Source organism: Lineus longissimus, chromosome 3 (assembly GCF_910592395.1).
Source record: "Lineus longissimus chromosome 3, tnLinLong1.2, whole genome shotgun sequence".
NCBI lineage: Eukaryota > Metazoa > Nemertea > Pilidiophora > Heteronemertea > Lineidae > Lineus > Lineus longissimus.
This window is the reverse complement of record NC_088310.1, coordinates 1635485-1651527: the sequence shown is the minus strand read 5'-3', so window position 1 is coordinate 1651527 and position 16043 is coordinate 1635485. Positions and strand designations below refer to the sequence as shown.

Genomic DNA, 16043 nt, shown 5'->3' with positions numbered 1-16043 from the left:
GATTCATGGTGATGTTACATAGCCTGTACGTATTCCCTGCTATTATTTATAGGCCCTTGCCAATATGCATAGTGTATACATTTGACCGTAGAGCTGTAAGCCAAACATTATTTGTAAGATTTAATCATGTAATCATAGGCCTAATTGAACTCTTTTAGGCCTATACCTCTTAACTTGTTTTGACGTTGCTAGGAGTTGGTTTTGGAATGTTTTAAGACAGTTCAGGAATAGCCACCAACAGAGAAACCCCTGTTTGGATGAGCTCCTACTCAAAATATTAAAAGTTTCATCATCACCGTTATCTTATCTTCAAGTTACGTTTGTACCATCACATTCCTCCACGCTGTCTGGCTCAAGTCTTCTATCGGCTTGAGTTAGGACAAGAACACGCCTTCGCTGACATTACAGTGACACAGTTTAGGGTATGATTTAAATAATGGACAACCACATTTTATACTCACCCATATTTGGCAAAATTAGTCCAGTACGTGATCATAGCCTTTGCAAGTTCTCTGTCGGAGGGTGTGACTTCTATATAGAAAGGGATGCTTATGTTTGCCAAGTCCCAATTCTCTTCACTCGGTATGTTGAACAAATATAGTGTGTCCGCGCCATGTGCACTTCTTTCTCTTCTTGAGCTAGACATCGCGTATTGGCCATTTGTGTAGGACAGAAAGTACATAAAGGTCTTGGCACCAGTTGCCATCCTTTCATGTGTCTGTGCTGTAGCTATGGCTGGTCCGATGAACATTATATCAGACAGCATATCAATTAAGATATCCCTGGCCTCGAGCAGGTCGATGTCAACAAGCGGAAGGTATTCATTGAGCGTAGCCTGAAGCACTTCATCTACATTTGTGATCACGTCAGAGGAAATGTCACCCAGCCACCACTGCAGCAGTTCAACAAACTGTTCCTTTGTTATGGTGAACCAACATGCCAGCACCACGGGCCCAACCTCCACCGTGAATATAGACCATGACAGCCTTCTTGTGGGACATGTTGGTAGGGTTGTCGACGGGCACATAGATGTTCAGATTCAAACAGTCCTCACTCATGTTACTATGAACCATAGGATCGGGGCTCGACCCAAGCCGATCCTGTATGCAGGCATCACCGAACTCCGTAGCGTTGAAAGTCTCGTCAAATCTCACTCTGGACACCGGCTTCGTGAATCTCCGATTGCCTGTCGGCGGCTCTCCGAATGGTATTCCCCTGAACACATCGATTTTATACACGTTTCCGGCGTAGAAAAACATCTCCCTGGCCCCCCTTATCCGACCTAGTTGAGTGTACAAGGTTGTATACGAGTTAAATAAGGGGTTAAATGCCCCCAACGAACAGTTAACCAATAAAACCAGAAGTGCTGTTGATAAATGCATTTCGCTCTGTCGTGCTCTTTAATAGTCCGGTACTGACGTACTATATCTATACCCCTTAAGGAAAGGTCCCAGGAGCTATTGTGGGGTAACTCGCTCAGACCATTCGATATACTGATATGTACTGATATTTGATGAAAATGACCAATAATAGTTGGGCACACATTAACCCTAATCATTTGATACATGTACATGTACAAAAGCTTAAGATAATACTTTGATAGCAATATGCGACATCGAACTAGCTGCGTTGTCAATAAAATTTCTATGCAATCAATCTGTTGTGGTGATTTGAATACGTTCACATTTTTAAGCGGAGATAGAATGAAATCTTACCCGAATTTGGCAAAATTGGTCCAATACGAAAGCATCGCCTTGCTGAGCTGCCTGTCATTGTCAGTGATGTTCCATGACTGGTTAATCTGAGTGTAGGAATCCTCGAGGGGGTAGTTGAACAGAAATGACAACTCCGCCGCATGAGCTGCTTTCTCCGGTCGATAGGTGGAGCTGGGTGCAGAAGGGTCAACGAAATCGAAAAAGTACATGAAGGTCTTGGCTTCTCGTGACATCTTTTCGTGGGTTTGGGCTGATGCAATGGCTGGCATGATAAAGACGCTGTCCGACAGCATATCCACCATGAGGTCTCGACCATCTTGCCCACTTATTTCAATAGGGGGAACATACCCTTGAATAATGGCTTTAATAACACCATTTTCATTCGGCACACCTTCAAAGATTTTCTGCATGGCTTTGACGAGGGACTCCTTGGACATGGAGAGATTGATTGGTAAAAGTCCCGTGTTTACCATTTCTTCGAATGCACCAGGAAGGAAAACATCTCCGTCAGCACTATTTGACCCAATCAGTAAGTCGATGTCCTTGAACCCGGAGTAAGCGCTCAGATGTGGGTCAGCGAAGAGATCATGTGGCGGTGCGGGAATGAAGTCACCATCCACTCGAGGCCCCCATACTGAATCAGCGAAGCCACTAGCAACCATCTTCTGGGAGTTGGTTTGAATATCCCCTGGTCTCGTTGTCTGCATGCACTTCACCATGTTGTTCAAGTCACCAGTCGTACATCCTACAAGCTTGGCAAGTGCTTTCGCACGTTCAAGATGATTCTCTACAATAGTTGGGTGTTTCGGAAATGGAACGATGGTTGAGCCACTCTCGGGAATGCAGCGGTGGAACAATCCCTGCCCTGCCGACAATGGTGATATAGCATGCAAAGTTGTATCAAAGCTTCCTGCAGATTCGCCAAACACGGTCACAACATCTGGATCACCTCCGAAATCGGCAATGTTGCTCTTGACCCATTGAAGTGCTAATAGCTCATCAAATTGCGCCATGTTACCTGGAAAATCGGCAGTCTCCGTACTGAGGAAACCAAACGGTCCCAACCTGTAGTTCAAAGTGACCAATACCACGTCTCCAAATCCAGCAAACTGTATGCCATTATAGCCACGGCCGTCTCCAATCACCCAACCACCGCCGTGGATGAACACCATCACAGCCTTTTTGTTGGTAGCATTTGACCCACCTGGGGCATATACATTCAGGGATAGGCAATCCTCACTCTGGGGGAAGTTACTTGACAATTCCGGGTAGTAGGGCTGCATGCAAATATCTCCATATTTTGTAGCATTAAACACGTCGAGGAAGACAGTCTTTGAAATGGGCCGTTTGAATCTGAGCACCCCTACGGGAGGTTCGGCATAGGGTATACCACGGAAGACGTTCACTGTGTGGTCTCGTCCAAAGATACGTGCCGATTCTTTACTTCCTCGAATGATCCCGACATTAGAGTTCACGGTTATGTAGTTGAGGAGTTTGTGGTTTATAGAAAGAACACTGGCAATGCACAGGGAAGTGACGAATAAATAGGAAGCTTCCATCGTGGTTTAAGTTATTCTATACTGATATTTCGACTGTCTTAAAACATTCCAAAACCAACTCCTAGCAACGTCAAAACAAGTTAAGAGGTATAGGCCTAAAAGAGTTCAATTAGGCCTATAATTACATGATTAAATCTTACAAATAATGTTCGGCTTACAGCTCTACGGTCAAATGTATACACTATGCATATTGGCAAGGGCCTATAAATAATAGCAGGGAATACGTACAGGCTATGTAACATCACCATGAATCATTTAAAATCACTCCAATATGTCAAAGCTTTTAAACTTTATTTGTGACCAAAGCTATTTTGTTATGTAACAGGTTGATAATTGTCTTTATCGCTATTATCTTTCCGTACAATGTCGTATTGGCCTTGAGTACCTAAATAGTAGTTCAGGAATAGCCACCAACAGAGAAACCCCTGTTTGGATGAGCTCCTACTCAAAATATTAAAAGTTTCATCATCACCGTTATCTTATCTTCAAGTTACGTTTGTACCATCACATTCCTCCACGCTGTCTGGCTCAAGTCTTCTATCGGCTTGAGTTAGGACAAGAACACGCCTTCGCTGACATTACAGTGACACAGTTTAGGGTATGATTTAAATAATGGACAACCAAATTTTATACTCACCCATATTTGGCAAAATTAGTCCAGTACGTGATCATAGCCTTTGCAAGTTCTCTGTCGGAGGGTGTGACTTCTATATAGAAAGGGATGCTTATGTTTGCCAAGTCCCAATTCTCTTCACTCGGTATGTTGAACAAATATAGTGTGTCCGCGCCATGTGCAGTTCTTTCTCTTCTTGAGCTAGACATCGCGTATTGGCCATTTGTGTAGGACAGGAAGTACATAAAGGTCTTGGCACCAGTTGCCATCCTTTCATGTGTCTGTGCTGTAGCTATGGCTGGTCCGATGAACATTAGATCAGACAGCATATCAATTAAGATATCCCTGGCCTCGAGCAGGTCGATGTCAACAAGCGGAAGGTATTCATTGAGCGTAGCCTGAAGCACTTCATCTACATTTGTGATCACGTCAGAGGAAATGTCACCCAGCCACCACTGCAGCAGTTCAACAAACTGTTCCTTTGTTATGGTGAAGTTCTCAGGCACGCGACCCTGTTGCACCAAATACCTAAAATTCCCAAGCCCGACATCCCCATCACCGCTGGTACTACCAATCATAAGGTCGATGGATTTGAAACGTTTGAAGGCCTCCATGTTTGGGTTTGAGAACAGGTCGAGGGGTGACTCCGGCAGGAAATCGCCATCAATTACAGGCTGAAAGTTGACCGGTCTACCGTCAAGAAGGAGGGTACTGGCCGCCTTCTGGATCTCGTCAACCGATCTTGTTCGCAGGCACTCAACCATATCGACTGTGTTGTCTGTAGTACAGCTCAGGGTGGCTGCAAGAGTCTGGGCATTTTTCAACGGTGTGCGAGTAAAAGGAATATGATTTGGTGTAGTGAAGATTGCAGCGCCACTCTGCGGAATGCATCGCTTGAACAAGCCTGCACCGGCAGAAAGGGGTGAAATGCACTGCAAGGACGTGTCGAACCCTCCAGCGGACACTCCAAAAATAGTGATGGCGTCAGCGTCGCCGCCAAATGCGCCAATGTTTGCCTTCACCCACTTGATGGCCAGGAGTTGGTCAAAGAGGCCTCCGTTAACTTGAACCACCGAGTCCTCAGTGCCGAGATAGCCTAAAGGCCCCAGACGATAGTTTAGCGTGACGACCACCACGTCCCCATAGCTGGCTATGAAGGAGCCATCCCATTGCCGACTAGATCCAACAACCCAGCCTCCACCATGGATCCAGATCATCACAGCTCTCTTAATGGATGGCGTAGCATGGAGTGGAGCGTAAATGTTTAAAAGAAGACAATCCTCGGTCTGATTATAAATGGGTCCAGGGTTTCCCTGCAGTAATTCCATATTCTGGTAACAGATGGGTCTATCCACAGATGTTGCGTCATAAACATCCTTGAAAGGTGCCTTCGCTACTGGTCGTGAGAACCTTCGAGCCCCCGTAGGTGGTTCGGCGTACGGGATCCCAAAGAAGCACTTCACGGGCGCTGCATTGCCGTAGACAGTGGTATATTGCTTCATCCCCGTGATGACTCCGGCACTGGAGTTGACGCTGATGGTGCCATACTGCAAAGGGTTCTGAGAGAAAACTGATGACACCGCCAACAGCAAGGGAATGAGGAGCATTGCCGAATCCATTTAAATATCCAAAGACAGAAAGCAATGAAAATGAAATGCAATGTACATGTACTCTTGTATTAACCGTAAAGCGAACGTACAATGTGTTTGCCTATCTATTATCTATGAGATTACACATATACATGTACATTTGTACATATGATTTCGACATGCCAATGACTGAGAATACATAAAGTGGTTGAAACCTACCGAAGTCAGACTGCAAGGTGACATAAAAAAGATTGTATACTTTTGGGTTGGAATATCAGTGAAGAATTTCCCAAACTTCGGCCATATGTGACTGAGATCAGTACATTTTGTTTCCAGGTTGTTTGCTTATTACTCGCACTAGTTATTGTGCAATATGCATTTATATTTTTCGGCACTTCTGCAGCCGACCAGAGTTGCTTGGTTGACCAGTTACAGTCAGTTAATCCAGTCTCTCTAACTCATGAGAATCCTAGGTTATCCTTGGGAGAATTGGCATTCTTTTACTTCAGTTTGACCTGCTTTCTCAATTTACTGCAGGCAGAGAGGAGAATCAGAGAAAGACATCCAGACACAGCGGTACCTACTGCCAGGATCACAATAACAGCTTGCGCTTGGCCCACTGTTATATCAAGATCACCGATGTTCCGACCCTCCAGTGAGGGGCACTTTGTCTCGCATGACTCTGGTACTGTGCATGTCTTGCCCATGATATAGGGGATATACTCTAACCAGAACGAGGCTTGTTTGGCGCGCAGATCCTTCTTTACATTCAGGACGAGACTGGTGCTGTTTGAGCCAATGTCCATGTATAAGTGATTGGCCGCGGTAAATTCTGGCCATTCGGGGTAGGTGTTTGGACGGGATGCATCACTCATGTTACCATTTGGGTCCCTACAAAGGCAATAAGAAACGGATTGACAATCAAGAGACTCCTTTGGTTACATATGCTTGAAATCAATCGCCAACATACAGAATTCCAAATGGAATTCGCTCGTGCTGCATTTATAGTTTGAATCGCCATGTAAAATGCCATGTTCAGTACAACAGCCGAGAACAATCATCATGATATCGTTCTTGTTTCATGTTTCATGTTCGTGATGTTGTTCATGTTCATCTTTCTCTATCACAGTAATTACCTCATGAATCGTAGCATAAGTGTATTACTTACCCAAATTTGACAAAGTTCGCGAAGTAGTTGATCATAGCAATGGTCATGTCTTTGTCCACTGATGTTATATTCTCAGTGGTATCCATGGTAACATTAGGCCGGACGTTCATGGTTGTGTTCACCAAAGCTATATCGCCAAGCACATACGTCTGTTCTAGTGACCTTGAGAGAGTTTGACCTTGGAATAGAGTAGGATCTTCCTGCGTAAAGTGGTACATAAATGTTCTCCCATTTTGGACGCGAGCTCGAATTCTGGCGATCCCGATAAGGCCTGAGGAGGAAAGCAAGTCTTGAATCATTTCAGTGAATCTGTCCTTTCGCACCGTGTCATAGGAGGCATCGGAGGGTAAACCAGCGAAGTACTCTTGGAATGATGCTTTGGCGACTCTATCCCGGTTTTTGAGTTTTATGAAAAGTCGTGGTAAGAGGATGGTCTTTAGTACCGTTTCTGAAAGCTTCGTTACTGGTGGTGTCAGATTTGCCGCCGAGAAAAATATTAGCCTCTCCTCGAAAATTCTATTCCAGATTGCACCGTCAACATATCGTATCCCGATCAACACACTCTCATTTAGAGTAGGTTGAGGTTGGTAACGAGGATCCAAGGTGCGGTAGTACACGGAAGGATGGAACTTGATAATGCTGCCATCAACACTAGGTCCCCAAGGTGGCGTCTCGGTCGAATTAGGTTCCAACACTTTCCTTGCCACTTTTAAACTCGCCTGGAACACTTCAGCTGCTGTCTTCCCACGAAGGCACTCAAAGAGACGTTCTGTCTCGGCAACGCTGGTGATAGCTCTCTCTTTACAGCCTGTGAATTCGGCAAGCAGCATGCTTGCTCTACCTGGATTGTCTGAAATTTCGAGACCAGTAGGAATGCTAGATGCTGCTGTTTTTCCAGAACATATGACGCGTCTGATTAATTTTTCGGTCTTCCCTATAAAAGCAGCATGGAGAGTCACGTCGACACAGCCAGTCCGTATTCCGAATATTGTCACCCTGTCCTTGTCACCACCAAAGTATTGGATGTTCGAGCTTACCCATCTGATCACCTCTTGTTGGTCTTGTACTCCAAAGTTTGCACCAGATCCTTTCACCCCTGTTTGGAGAAACCCAAACACACCAAGGCGGTAATTGAACGTCACCACAATAATATCTCCAAGTGCGGAGAGTACCATCCCATTGTGTTGATGCCCGGCTGCCGCCACCCATCCACCACGGGCTTGAAAAAACACAAGGACCGCTTTCGTCTTGGTTGGGCTTGCATCTGCTGGCGAATAGATATTGAGATACAGACAGTCCTCGCTCTGCTTCGTGTGGTACATAGGGTCAGTTATCAAAGTGTCATTCTTTACCAAATCAGGACTATTTTGAAGACAAGAGTCACCAAAACCAGTCGCATTGTAACCGTCTGGTAAAACCTTTGGAACGGGTGGTTTGAAACGAAGTTTCCCGACTGGAGGTTCAGCGTACGGAATCCCTCGGTAGTTGCGAAGATTGTAATCAGTGCCGAATGCGTTGATTGTTTCCTCTGTGCCTCCGATACTCTTGTTCCCGAGATTGATGCTGTGGTATTTGCGGAAGTAGGGGTTCTTAGTTTGGTCTCCCCAAGTAAGAGCGATGAACGAAAGAACCAGCACTGTGCCACTTATAATCGCCATCTTGCTTTGTCTTGCTTGAAATCAACAAGGCATTCACCTGCCGGAATGATTCACACCCCAGACCAACCTGGGAAGAATGAAGACAGATCAAGTAACCACATTTTTGAAAGCTTTTATTAAGACAGGTCCTTTGTGGAGGAACTGAATAAAACCGCTCTCATGTGAAGCGCATTATTAATGTGGGCTTTACGTGTATTATTCAAGTTGAGATATCTATTGTAAAGACTGACAGGAGTCATAAAGTTAATCCGGTTGTTTATTGATGAAAACGAGTTATATGGGTCAGATGTTATGCCATAGATATTCGCCATAAATGTATATCCAGAAAAATGCACAATTTGAGGTACTCGAGCTAAACAACAACTGCATGATTTATGTTATATTTGTATCTTGCGTGATAGTGACATGCTACTGGGCGAGTCCGTTCTTATTGAAATCATTTTAACAATGAACACGAACTAAGTGAACATTGGCGAATACTATTTCTACCAAAGTCTCACCTATGAAACTTGCAAAGAGCATGAGTACCAGTCTACCATTTATTGACTATTGCCACTCATTAGCATCAGGCGAAGGCAAAGACGTAACTGTATTGATCACATGTGCATATTCAGTCTACGGCAATGTCCAATACGGCAGGCGATTTCTAGACCTCTAGATACTTCTGAGACACATACGTTCATGCATTAGATGCGGTTCTTTCGAATTCATGAGTATATGATGATTATTTCTGCCTCAACAGTTCCTTCCTCAGTTTGATGTAGCAGATGAGCAGGATAAGACCAACGAAAGTAAAGAAAGCGAGTGTTGCAGCGAATACGATGATGATTACAACATGAGCTTGACCGACAGTCAGGCGGAGATAGCTGATATACTGATCCATGATCGGGGGACACGAAGGGCATACGACACTGAACACTGGGCAGGTCTGGTTGGCTAGGTATGGTATGTAATCCAACCAGAAGGCGGCTGCTTTGGCTCGCAAGTCTTTCTTGACTGTGAGTAGTACTGAGGTGCTGTTGGCGGCGATGTTCATGTATTGCTGCTTGTCCACAGTGAACTCGGGCCATTCGGGAAACGCGGTGCGGGTTTTTGTTGCCGTAGTTCCATCACCACTTGGGTTCCTGAAATAAATGACAACATTTAGAAAGCTTAGATCTATAAATCTACAATGTGGTCGTCTGGTTATTTTCAGAGTGAATAAATCCTCATTTAATGAAGACTACCACCTGGTTGATGTCATATCAAAGGTCATGGTATCGGAGAAGTGAAAGCCGGATATTTTCAGAATCAAAACAATTATCGTTTTGCACTTACCCATATTTTGCAAAGTTTGTCCAGTACGTGAGCAACGCAAAATGGACTTGGGCATCCACGCCTGTCAATTTAGTGGGTAGCATTGATGAGTCGTTTACGAATGGTCCAAACAGCATGCCTTGTTCTGCTCTATGTGCTGCTTTCTCTGGGCGAAATTTTGACATACCAACCGAACTGATGTAGTCAAAGTAATACAGAAATGTCCTGGAGGCTGGTTCCATTCGCTCATGGACTCGAGCTGTAGCGATGGCCGGCATAATGAAATTATCGTCCGAAAATAGATCAATTATGGCGGCCCGTCCTTGCCGTCCGGTAATGTAACCGTATGGAAGAAGCTCATGCCACGCCGCTTCAGCGATCCAAAAATAGTGATGGCGTCAGCGTCGCCTTCAAATGCGCCAATGTTTGCCTTCACCCACTTGATGGCCAGGAGTTGGTCAAAGAGGCCTCCGTTACCTTGAACCACCGAGTCCTAAGTGCCAAGATAGCCTAAAGGCCCCAGGCGATAGTTTAGCGTGACGACCACCACGTCCCCATAGCTGGCTATGAAGGAGCCATCCCATTGCCGACTAGATCCAACAACCCAGCCTCCACCATGGATCCAGATCATCACAGCTCTCTTAATGGATGGCGTAGCGTGGAGTGGAGCGTAAATGTTTAAAAGAAGACAATCCTCGGTCTGATTATAAATAGGTCCAGGGTTTCCCTGCAGTAATTCCATATTCTGGTAACAGATGGGTCTATCCACAGATGTTGCGTCATAAACATCCTTGAAAGGTGCCTTCGCTACTGGTCGTGAGAACCTTCGAGCCCCCGTAGGTGGTTCGGCGTACGGGATCCCAAAGAAGCACTTTACGGGCGCTGCATTGCCGTAGACAGTGGTATATTGCTTCATCCCCGTGATGACTCCGGCACTGGAGTTGACGCTGATGGTGCCATACTGCAAAGGGTTCTGAGAGAAAACTGATGACACCGCCAACAGCAGAGGAATGGGGAGCTTTGCCGAATCCATTTAAATATCCAAAGACAGAAAGAAATGAAAATGAAATGCAATGTACATGTACTCTTGTATTAACCGTAAAGCGAACGTACAATCTATTATCTATGAAATTACACATATACATGTACATTTGTACATATGATTTCGACATGCCAATGACTGAGAATACATAAAGTGGTTGAAACCTACCGAGGTCAGACTGCAAGGTGACATAAAAAAGATTGTATACTTTTGGGTTAGAATATCAGTGAAGAATTTCCCAAACTTCGGCCATATGTAACGGAGATCAGTACATTTTGTTTCCAGGTTGTTTGCTTATCACTCGCACCAGATATTGCGCAATATGCATTTATATTTTTCGGCACTTCTGCAGCCGACCAGAGTTGCTTGGTTGACCAGTTACAGTCAGTTAATCCAGTCTCTCTAACTCATGAGAATCCTAGGTTATCTTTGGGAGAATTGGCATTCTTTTACTTCAGTTTGACCTGCTTTCTCAATTTACTGCAGGCAGAGAGGAGAATCAGAGAAAGACATCCAGACACAGCGGTACCTACTGCCAGGATCACAATAACAGCTTGCGCTTGGCCCACTGTTATATCAAGATCACCGATGTTCCGACCCTCCAGTGAGGGGCACTTTGTCTCGCATGACTCTGGTACAGTGCATGTCTTGCCCATGATATAGGGGATATACTCTAACCAGAACGAGGCTTGTTTGGCGCGCAGATCCTTCTTTACATTCAGGACGAGACTGGTGCTGTTTGAGCCAATGTCCATGTATAAGTGATTGGCCGTGGTAAATTCTGGCCATTCGGGGTAGGTGTTTGAACGGGATGCATCACTCATGTTACCATTTGGGTTCCTACAAAGGTAATAAGAAACGGATGGACAATCAAGAGTCTCCTTTGGTGACATATGCTTGAAATCAATCGCAAACATACAGAATTCCAAATGGAATTCGCTCGTGCTGCATTTATAGTTTGAATCGCCATGTAAAATGCCATGTTCAGTACAACAGCCGAGAACAATCATCATGATATCGTTCTTGTTTCATGTTTCATGTTCGTGATGTTGTTCATGTTCATCTTTCTCTATCACAGTAATTACCTCATGAATCGTAGCATAAGTGTATTACTTACCCAAATTTGACAAAGTTGGCGAAGTAGTTGATCATAGCAATGGTCATGTCTTTGTCCACTGATGTTATATTCTCAGTGGTATCCATGGTAACATTAGGCCGGACGTTCATGGTCGTGTTCACCAAAGCTATATCGCCAAGCACATACGTCTGTTCTAGTGACCTTGAGAGAGTTTGACCTTGGAATAGAGTAGGATCTTCCTGCGTAAAGTGGTACATAAATGTTCTACCAATTTGGACGCGAGCTCGAGACCTGGCGATCCCGATAAGGCCTGAGGAGGAAAGCAAGTCTTGAATCATTTCAGTGAATCTGTCCTTTCGCACCGTGTCATAGGAGGCATCGGAGGGTAAACCAGCGAAGTACTCTTGGAATGATGCTTTGGCGACTCTATCCCGGTTTTTGAGTTTGATGAAAAGTCGTGGTAAGAGGATGGTCTTTAGTACCGTTTCTGAAAGCTTCGTTACTGGTGGTGTCAGATTTGCCGCCGAGAAAAACATTAGCCTTTCCTCGAAAATTCTATTCCAGATTGCACCGTCAACATATCGTACCCCGATCAACACACTAGCATTCATAGGAGGTTGAAGTCGGTAACGAGGATCCAAGGTGCGGTAGTAATAGGAAGGATGGAACTTGATAATGCTGCCATCAACACTAGGTCCCCAAGGTGGCGTCTCGGTCGAATTAGGTTCCAACACTTTCCTTGCCACTTTTAAACTCGCCTGGAACACTTCAGCTGCTGTCTTCCCACGAAGGCACTCAAAGAGACGTTCTGTCTCGTCAACGCTGGTGATAGCTCTCTCTTTACAGCCTGTGAATTCGGCAAGCAGCATGCTTGCTCTACCTGGATTGTCTGAAATTTCGAGACCAGTAGGAATGCTAGATGTTGCTGTTTTTCCAGATAATATGACGCCTCTGATTAATTTTTGGATCTTCCCTATAACAGCAGCATGGAGAGTCACGTCGACACCGCCCGTCCGTATTCCGAATATTGTCACCCTGTCCTTGTCACCACCAAAGTATTGGATGTTCGAGCTTACCCATTTGATCACCTCTTGTTGGTCTTGTACTCCAAAGTTTGCACCAGATCCTTTCACCCCTGTTTGGAGAAATCCAAACACACCAAGGCGGTAATTGAACGTCACCACAATAATATCTCCAAGTGCGGAGAGTACCATCCCATTGTGTTGATGCCCGGCTGCCGCCACCCATCCACCACGGGCTTGAAAAAACACAAGGACCGCTTTCGTCTTGGTTGGGCTTGCATCTGCTGGCGAATAGATATTGAGATACAGACAGTCCTCGCTCTGCTTCGTGTGGTACATAGGGTCAGTTATCAAAGTGTCATTCTTTACCAAATCAGGACTATTTTGAAGACAAGCGTCACCAAAACCAGTCGCATTGTAACCGTCTGGTAAAACCTTTGGAACGGGTGGTTTGAAACGAAGTTTCCCGACTGGAGGTTCAGCGTACGGAATCCCTCGGTAGTTGCGAAGATTGTAATCAGTGCCGAATGCGTTGATTGTTTCCTCTGTGCCTCCGATACTCTTGTTCCCGAGATTGATGCTGTGGTATTTGCGGAAGTAGGGGTTCTTAGTTTGGTCTCCCCAAGTAAGAGCGATGAACGAAAGAACCAGCACTGTGCCACTTATAATCGCCATCTTGCTTCGTCTTGCTGGACATCAACAAGGCATCCACCTGCCGGAATGATTCACACCCCAGACCAACCTGGGAAAAATGAAGACAGATCAAGTAACCACATTTTTGAAAGCTTTTATTAAGACAGGTCCTTTGTGGAGGAAGTGAATGAAACCGCTCTCATGTGAAGCGCATTATTAACGTGGGCTTTACGTGTATTATTCAAGTTGAGATATCTATTGTAAAGACTGACAGGAGTCATAAAGTTAATCCGGTTGTATATCGATGAAAACGAGTTATATGGGTCAGATGTTATGCCATAGATATTCGCCATAAACGTATATCAAGAAAAATGCACAATTTTAGGTACTCGAGCTAAACAACAACTGCATGATTTATCTTGCGTGATAGTGACATGCTACTGGGCGAGTCCGTTCTGATTGAAATCATTTTAACAATGAACACGAACTAAGTGAACATAGGCGAATACTTTTTCTACCAAAGACTCACCTATGAAACTTGCAAAGAGCATGAGTACCAGTCTACCATTTATTGACTGTTGCCACTCATTAGCATCAGGCGAAGGCAAAGAAGTAACTGTATTGATCACATGTTCATATTCAGTCTACGTCAATGTCCAATATGGCAGGCGATTTCTAGACCTCTAGATACTGACTTCTGAGACATATAAGTTCATGCATTAGATGCGGTTCTTTCAAATTCATGAGTATATGATGATTATTTCTGCCTCAACAGTTCCTTCCTCAGTCTGATGTAGCAGATGAGCAGGATAAGACTAACGAAAGTAAAGAAAGCGAGTGTTGCAGCGAATACGATGATTACAACATCAGCTTGACCGACAGTCAGGCGGAGATAGCTGATATACTGATCCATGATCGGGGGACACGAAGGGCATACGACACTGAACACTGGGCAGGTCTGGTTGGCTAGGTATGGTATGTAATCCAACCAGAAGGCGGCTGCTTTGGCTCGCAAGTCTTTCTTGACTGTGAGTAGTACTGAGGTGCTGTTGGCGGCGATGTTCATGTATTGCTGCTTGTCCACAGTGAACTCGGGCCATTCGGGAAACGCGGTGCGGGTTTTTGTTGCCGTAGTTCCATCACCACTTGGGTTCCTGAAATAAATGACAACATTTAGAAAGCTTAGATCTATAAATCTACAATGTGTTCGTCTGGTTATTTTCAGAGTGAATAAATCCTCATTTAATGAAGACTACCACGTGGTTGATGTCGTATCAAAGGTCATGGTATCGGAGAAGTGAACGCCGGAAATTTTCAGAATCAAAACAATAATCGTTTTGTACTTACCCATATTTTGCAAAGTTTGTCCAGTACGTGAGCAACGCAAAATGGACTTGGGCATCCACGCCTGTCAATTTAGTGGGTAGCATTGATGAGTCGTTTACGAATGGTCCAAACAGCATGGCTTGTTCTGCTCTATGTGCTGCTTTCTCTGGGCGAAATTTTGACATACCAACCGAACTGATGTAGTCAAAGTAATACAGAAATGTCCTGGAGGCTGGTTCCATTCGCTCATGGACTCGAGCTGTAGCGATGGCCGGCATGATGAAAGTCTCGTCCGAAAATAGATCAATTATGGCGTCCCGTCCTTGCCGTCCGGTAATGTTACCGTATGGAAGAAGCTCATGCAACACCGCTTCAGCGATCCCGTCATGATTGGGCCAGTTCTCGAAGATTCCAGGTATCAAATTTTTGAGTTGGTCGTTTGTTATATAGTAGTCAGATGGCTGAATTCCGAGCGCCGGCAACTGCCCTTTCCGAATCATCACTTCAAAAACAGCATCACCATCACCACTGTTGTTTCCTGGGGCATTTACGTCACCTGTGCTCAGATACCCAAAAACACCAAGCCGGTAGTTCAGCGTCACCACCACAACATCGCCGTAGCCGGCTAGGGCGGAACCATCATGCCGCATTCCGGAACCTATCACCCACGCTCCGCCGTGGAGATACACCATCACGGAATTCTTCTTGGTTCTGTCTGCAGGGGCATAGATGTTTAAATACAAGCAATCCTCGCTAATATTCGTGTGAGCGAGTGGCTCCGATGCAGTCCGAATTCCTACAGCATTCTGCATACAGGCATCCCCGAACTGAGTTGCATTAAATGATGTCACGAATGGCGCTTTCTTCTCTGGAGGTTTGAACCTTCTCTCTCCTATCGGTGGCTCAGCGTACGGAATACCACGGAATACTCGGATGTTGTACCTAGTGCCGTTGACATCAACGTACTCGTTGGTTCCACCGATGTCGACATTGTTATTGATCTTCACGGAGGTGTAGCCAAGGAAAGTTGGGCTCAATTGCTGCGCTATCGCACTAGAAAGGACGATGTTTAGCTGGAGGAAGAACACCGTGAAAGCCATGCTAAAGTACAGACTGCAATCCTACAGCTCTAAATTACAACCCTACCATTTCATTTTCGTCTATATATAAACATATTTGTGAGAACCGAAATGACAAGACTACCTGTCATTGATGAATGCCCCAATGCTGGATAAACCTGCTTGGTATATTATTTGAGATGCACCCAAATAGACCGGGACGAGTAATCGATACAGTCACTTAACTTAGGAATGCAGTCTATCAAAGTTATTGAAGCAAAGCGAG

The 16043-nt window shown here is 45.0% G+C and overlaps 7 protein-coding genes across 7 annotated transcripts; all 7 read right to left on the bottom strand.

Moving 5' to 3' along the window:
- Nucleotides 1-1711: 1711 nt before the first annotated feature.
- LOC135484487 (carboxylesterase 5A-like) lies at nucleotides 1712-3279 on the bottom strand. The gene has a single exon (XM_064766011.1). The coding sequence runs from the start codon at nucleotides 3272-3274 to the stop codon at nucleotides 1712-1714; it is 1563 nt and encodes a 520-aa protein (XP_064622081.1). The 5' UTR covers nucleotides 3275-3279.
- A 628-nt stretch (nucleotides 3280-3907) lies between these two features.
- LOC135484481 (neuroligin-4, Y-linked-like) lies at nucleotides 3908-5506 on the bottom strand. Its single transcript, XM_064766002.1, has one exon. The coding sequence runs from the start codon at nucleotides 5504-5506 to the stop codon at nucleotides 3908-3910; it is 1599 nt and encodes a 532-aa protein (XP_064622072.1).
- A 59-nt stretch (nucleotides 5507-5565) lies between these two features.
- On the bottom strand, nucleotides 5566-8356 carry LOC135485279 (carboxylesterase 1E-like). Its single transcript, XM_064767134.1, has 2 exons — nucleotides 6645-8356; nucleotides 5566-6367 (listed from the first exon to the last, which is right to left on the bottom strand). The coding sequence occupies exons 1-2, from the start codon at nucleotides 8300-8302 to the stop codon at nucleotides 5977-5979; spliced, it is 2049 nt and encodes a 682-aa protein (XP_064623204.1). The 5' UTR covers nucleotides 8303-8356; the 3' UTR covers nucleotides 5566-5976.
- An 87-nt stretch (nucleotides 8357-8443) lies between these two features.
- Nucleotides 8444-9929, bottom strand: LOC135485083 (neuroligin-2-like). Its single transcript, XM_064766815.1, has 2 exons — nucleotides 9620-9929; nucleotides 8444-9426 (listed from the first exon to the last, which is right to left on the bottom strand). Exons 1-2 carry the CDS (start codon nucleotides 9874-9876, stop codon nucleotides 9027-9029), a joined length of 657 nt encoding a protein of 218 aa, XP_064622885.1. The 5' UTR covers nucleotides 9877-9929; the 3' UTR covers nucleotides 8444-9026.
- A 162-nt stretch (nucleotides 9930-10091) lies between these two features.
- Nucleotides 10092-10631, bottom strand: LOC135484469 (carboxylesterase 3-like). Its single transcript, XM_064765975.1, has one exon. It carries the CDS (start codon nucleotides 10629-10631, stop codon nucleotides 10092-10094), a length of 540 nt encoding a protein of 179 aa, XP_064622045.1.
- A 54-nt stretch (nucleotides 10632-10685) lies between these two features.
- LOC135485278 (carboxylesterase 1D-like) lies at nucleotides 10686-14018 on the bottom strand. The gene is made up of 3 exons (XM_064767133.1): nucleotides 13903-14018; nucleotides 11758-13482; nucleotides 10686-11480 (listed from the first exon to the last, which is right to left on the bottom strand). Exons 2-3 carry the CDS (start codon nucleotides 13413-13415, stop codon nucleotides 11090-11092), a joined length of 2049 nt encoding a protein of 682 aa, XP_064623203.1. The 5' UTR covers nucleotides 13416-13482; nucleotides 13903-14018; the 3' UTR covers nucleotides 10686-11089.
- LOC135485281 (neuroligin-2-like) lies at nucleotides 13512-15903 on the bottom strand. The gene is made up of 2 exons (XM_064767135.1): nucleotides 14721-15903; nucleotides 13512-14527 (listed from the first exon to the last, which is right to left on the bottom strand). Exons 1-2 carry the CDS (start codon nucleotides 15797-15799, stop codon nucleotides 14131-14133), a joined length of 1476 nt encoding a protein of 491 aa, XP_064623205.1. The 5' UTR covers nucleotides 15800-15903; the 3' UTR covers nucleotides 13512-14130.
- Nucleotides 15904-16043: the final 140 nt, after the last annotated feature.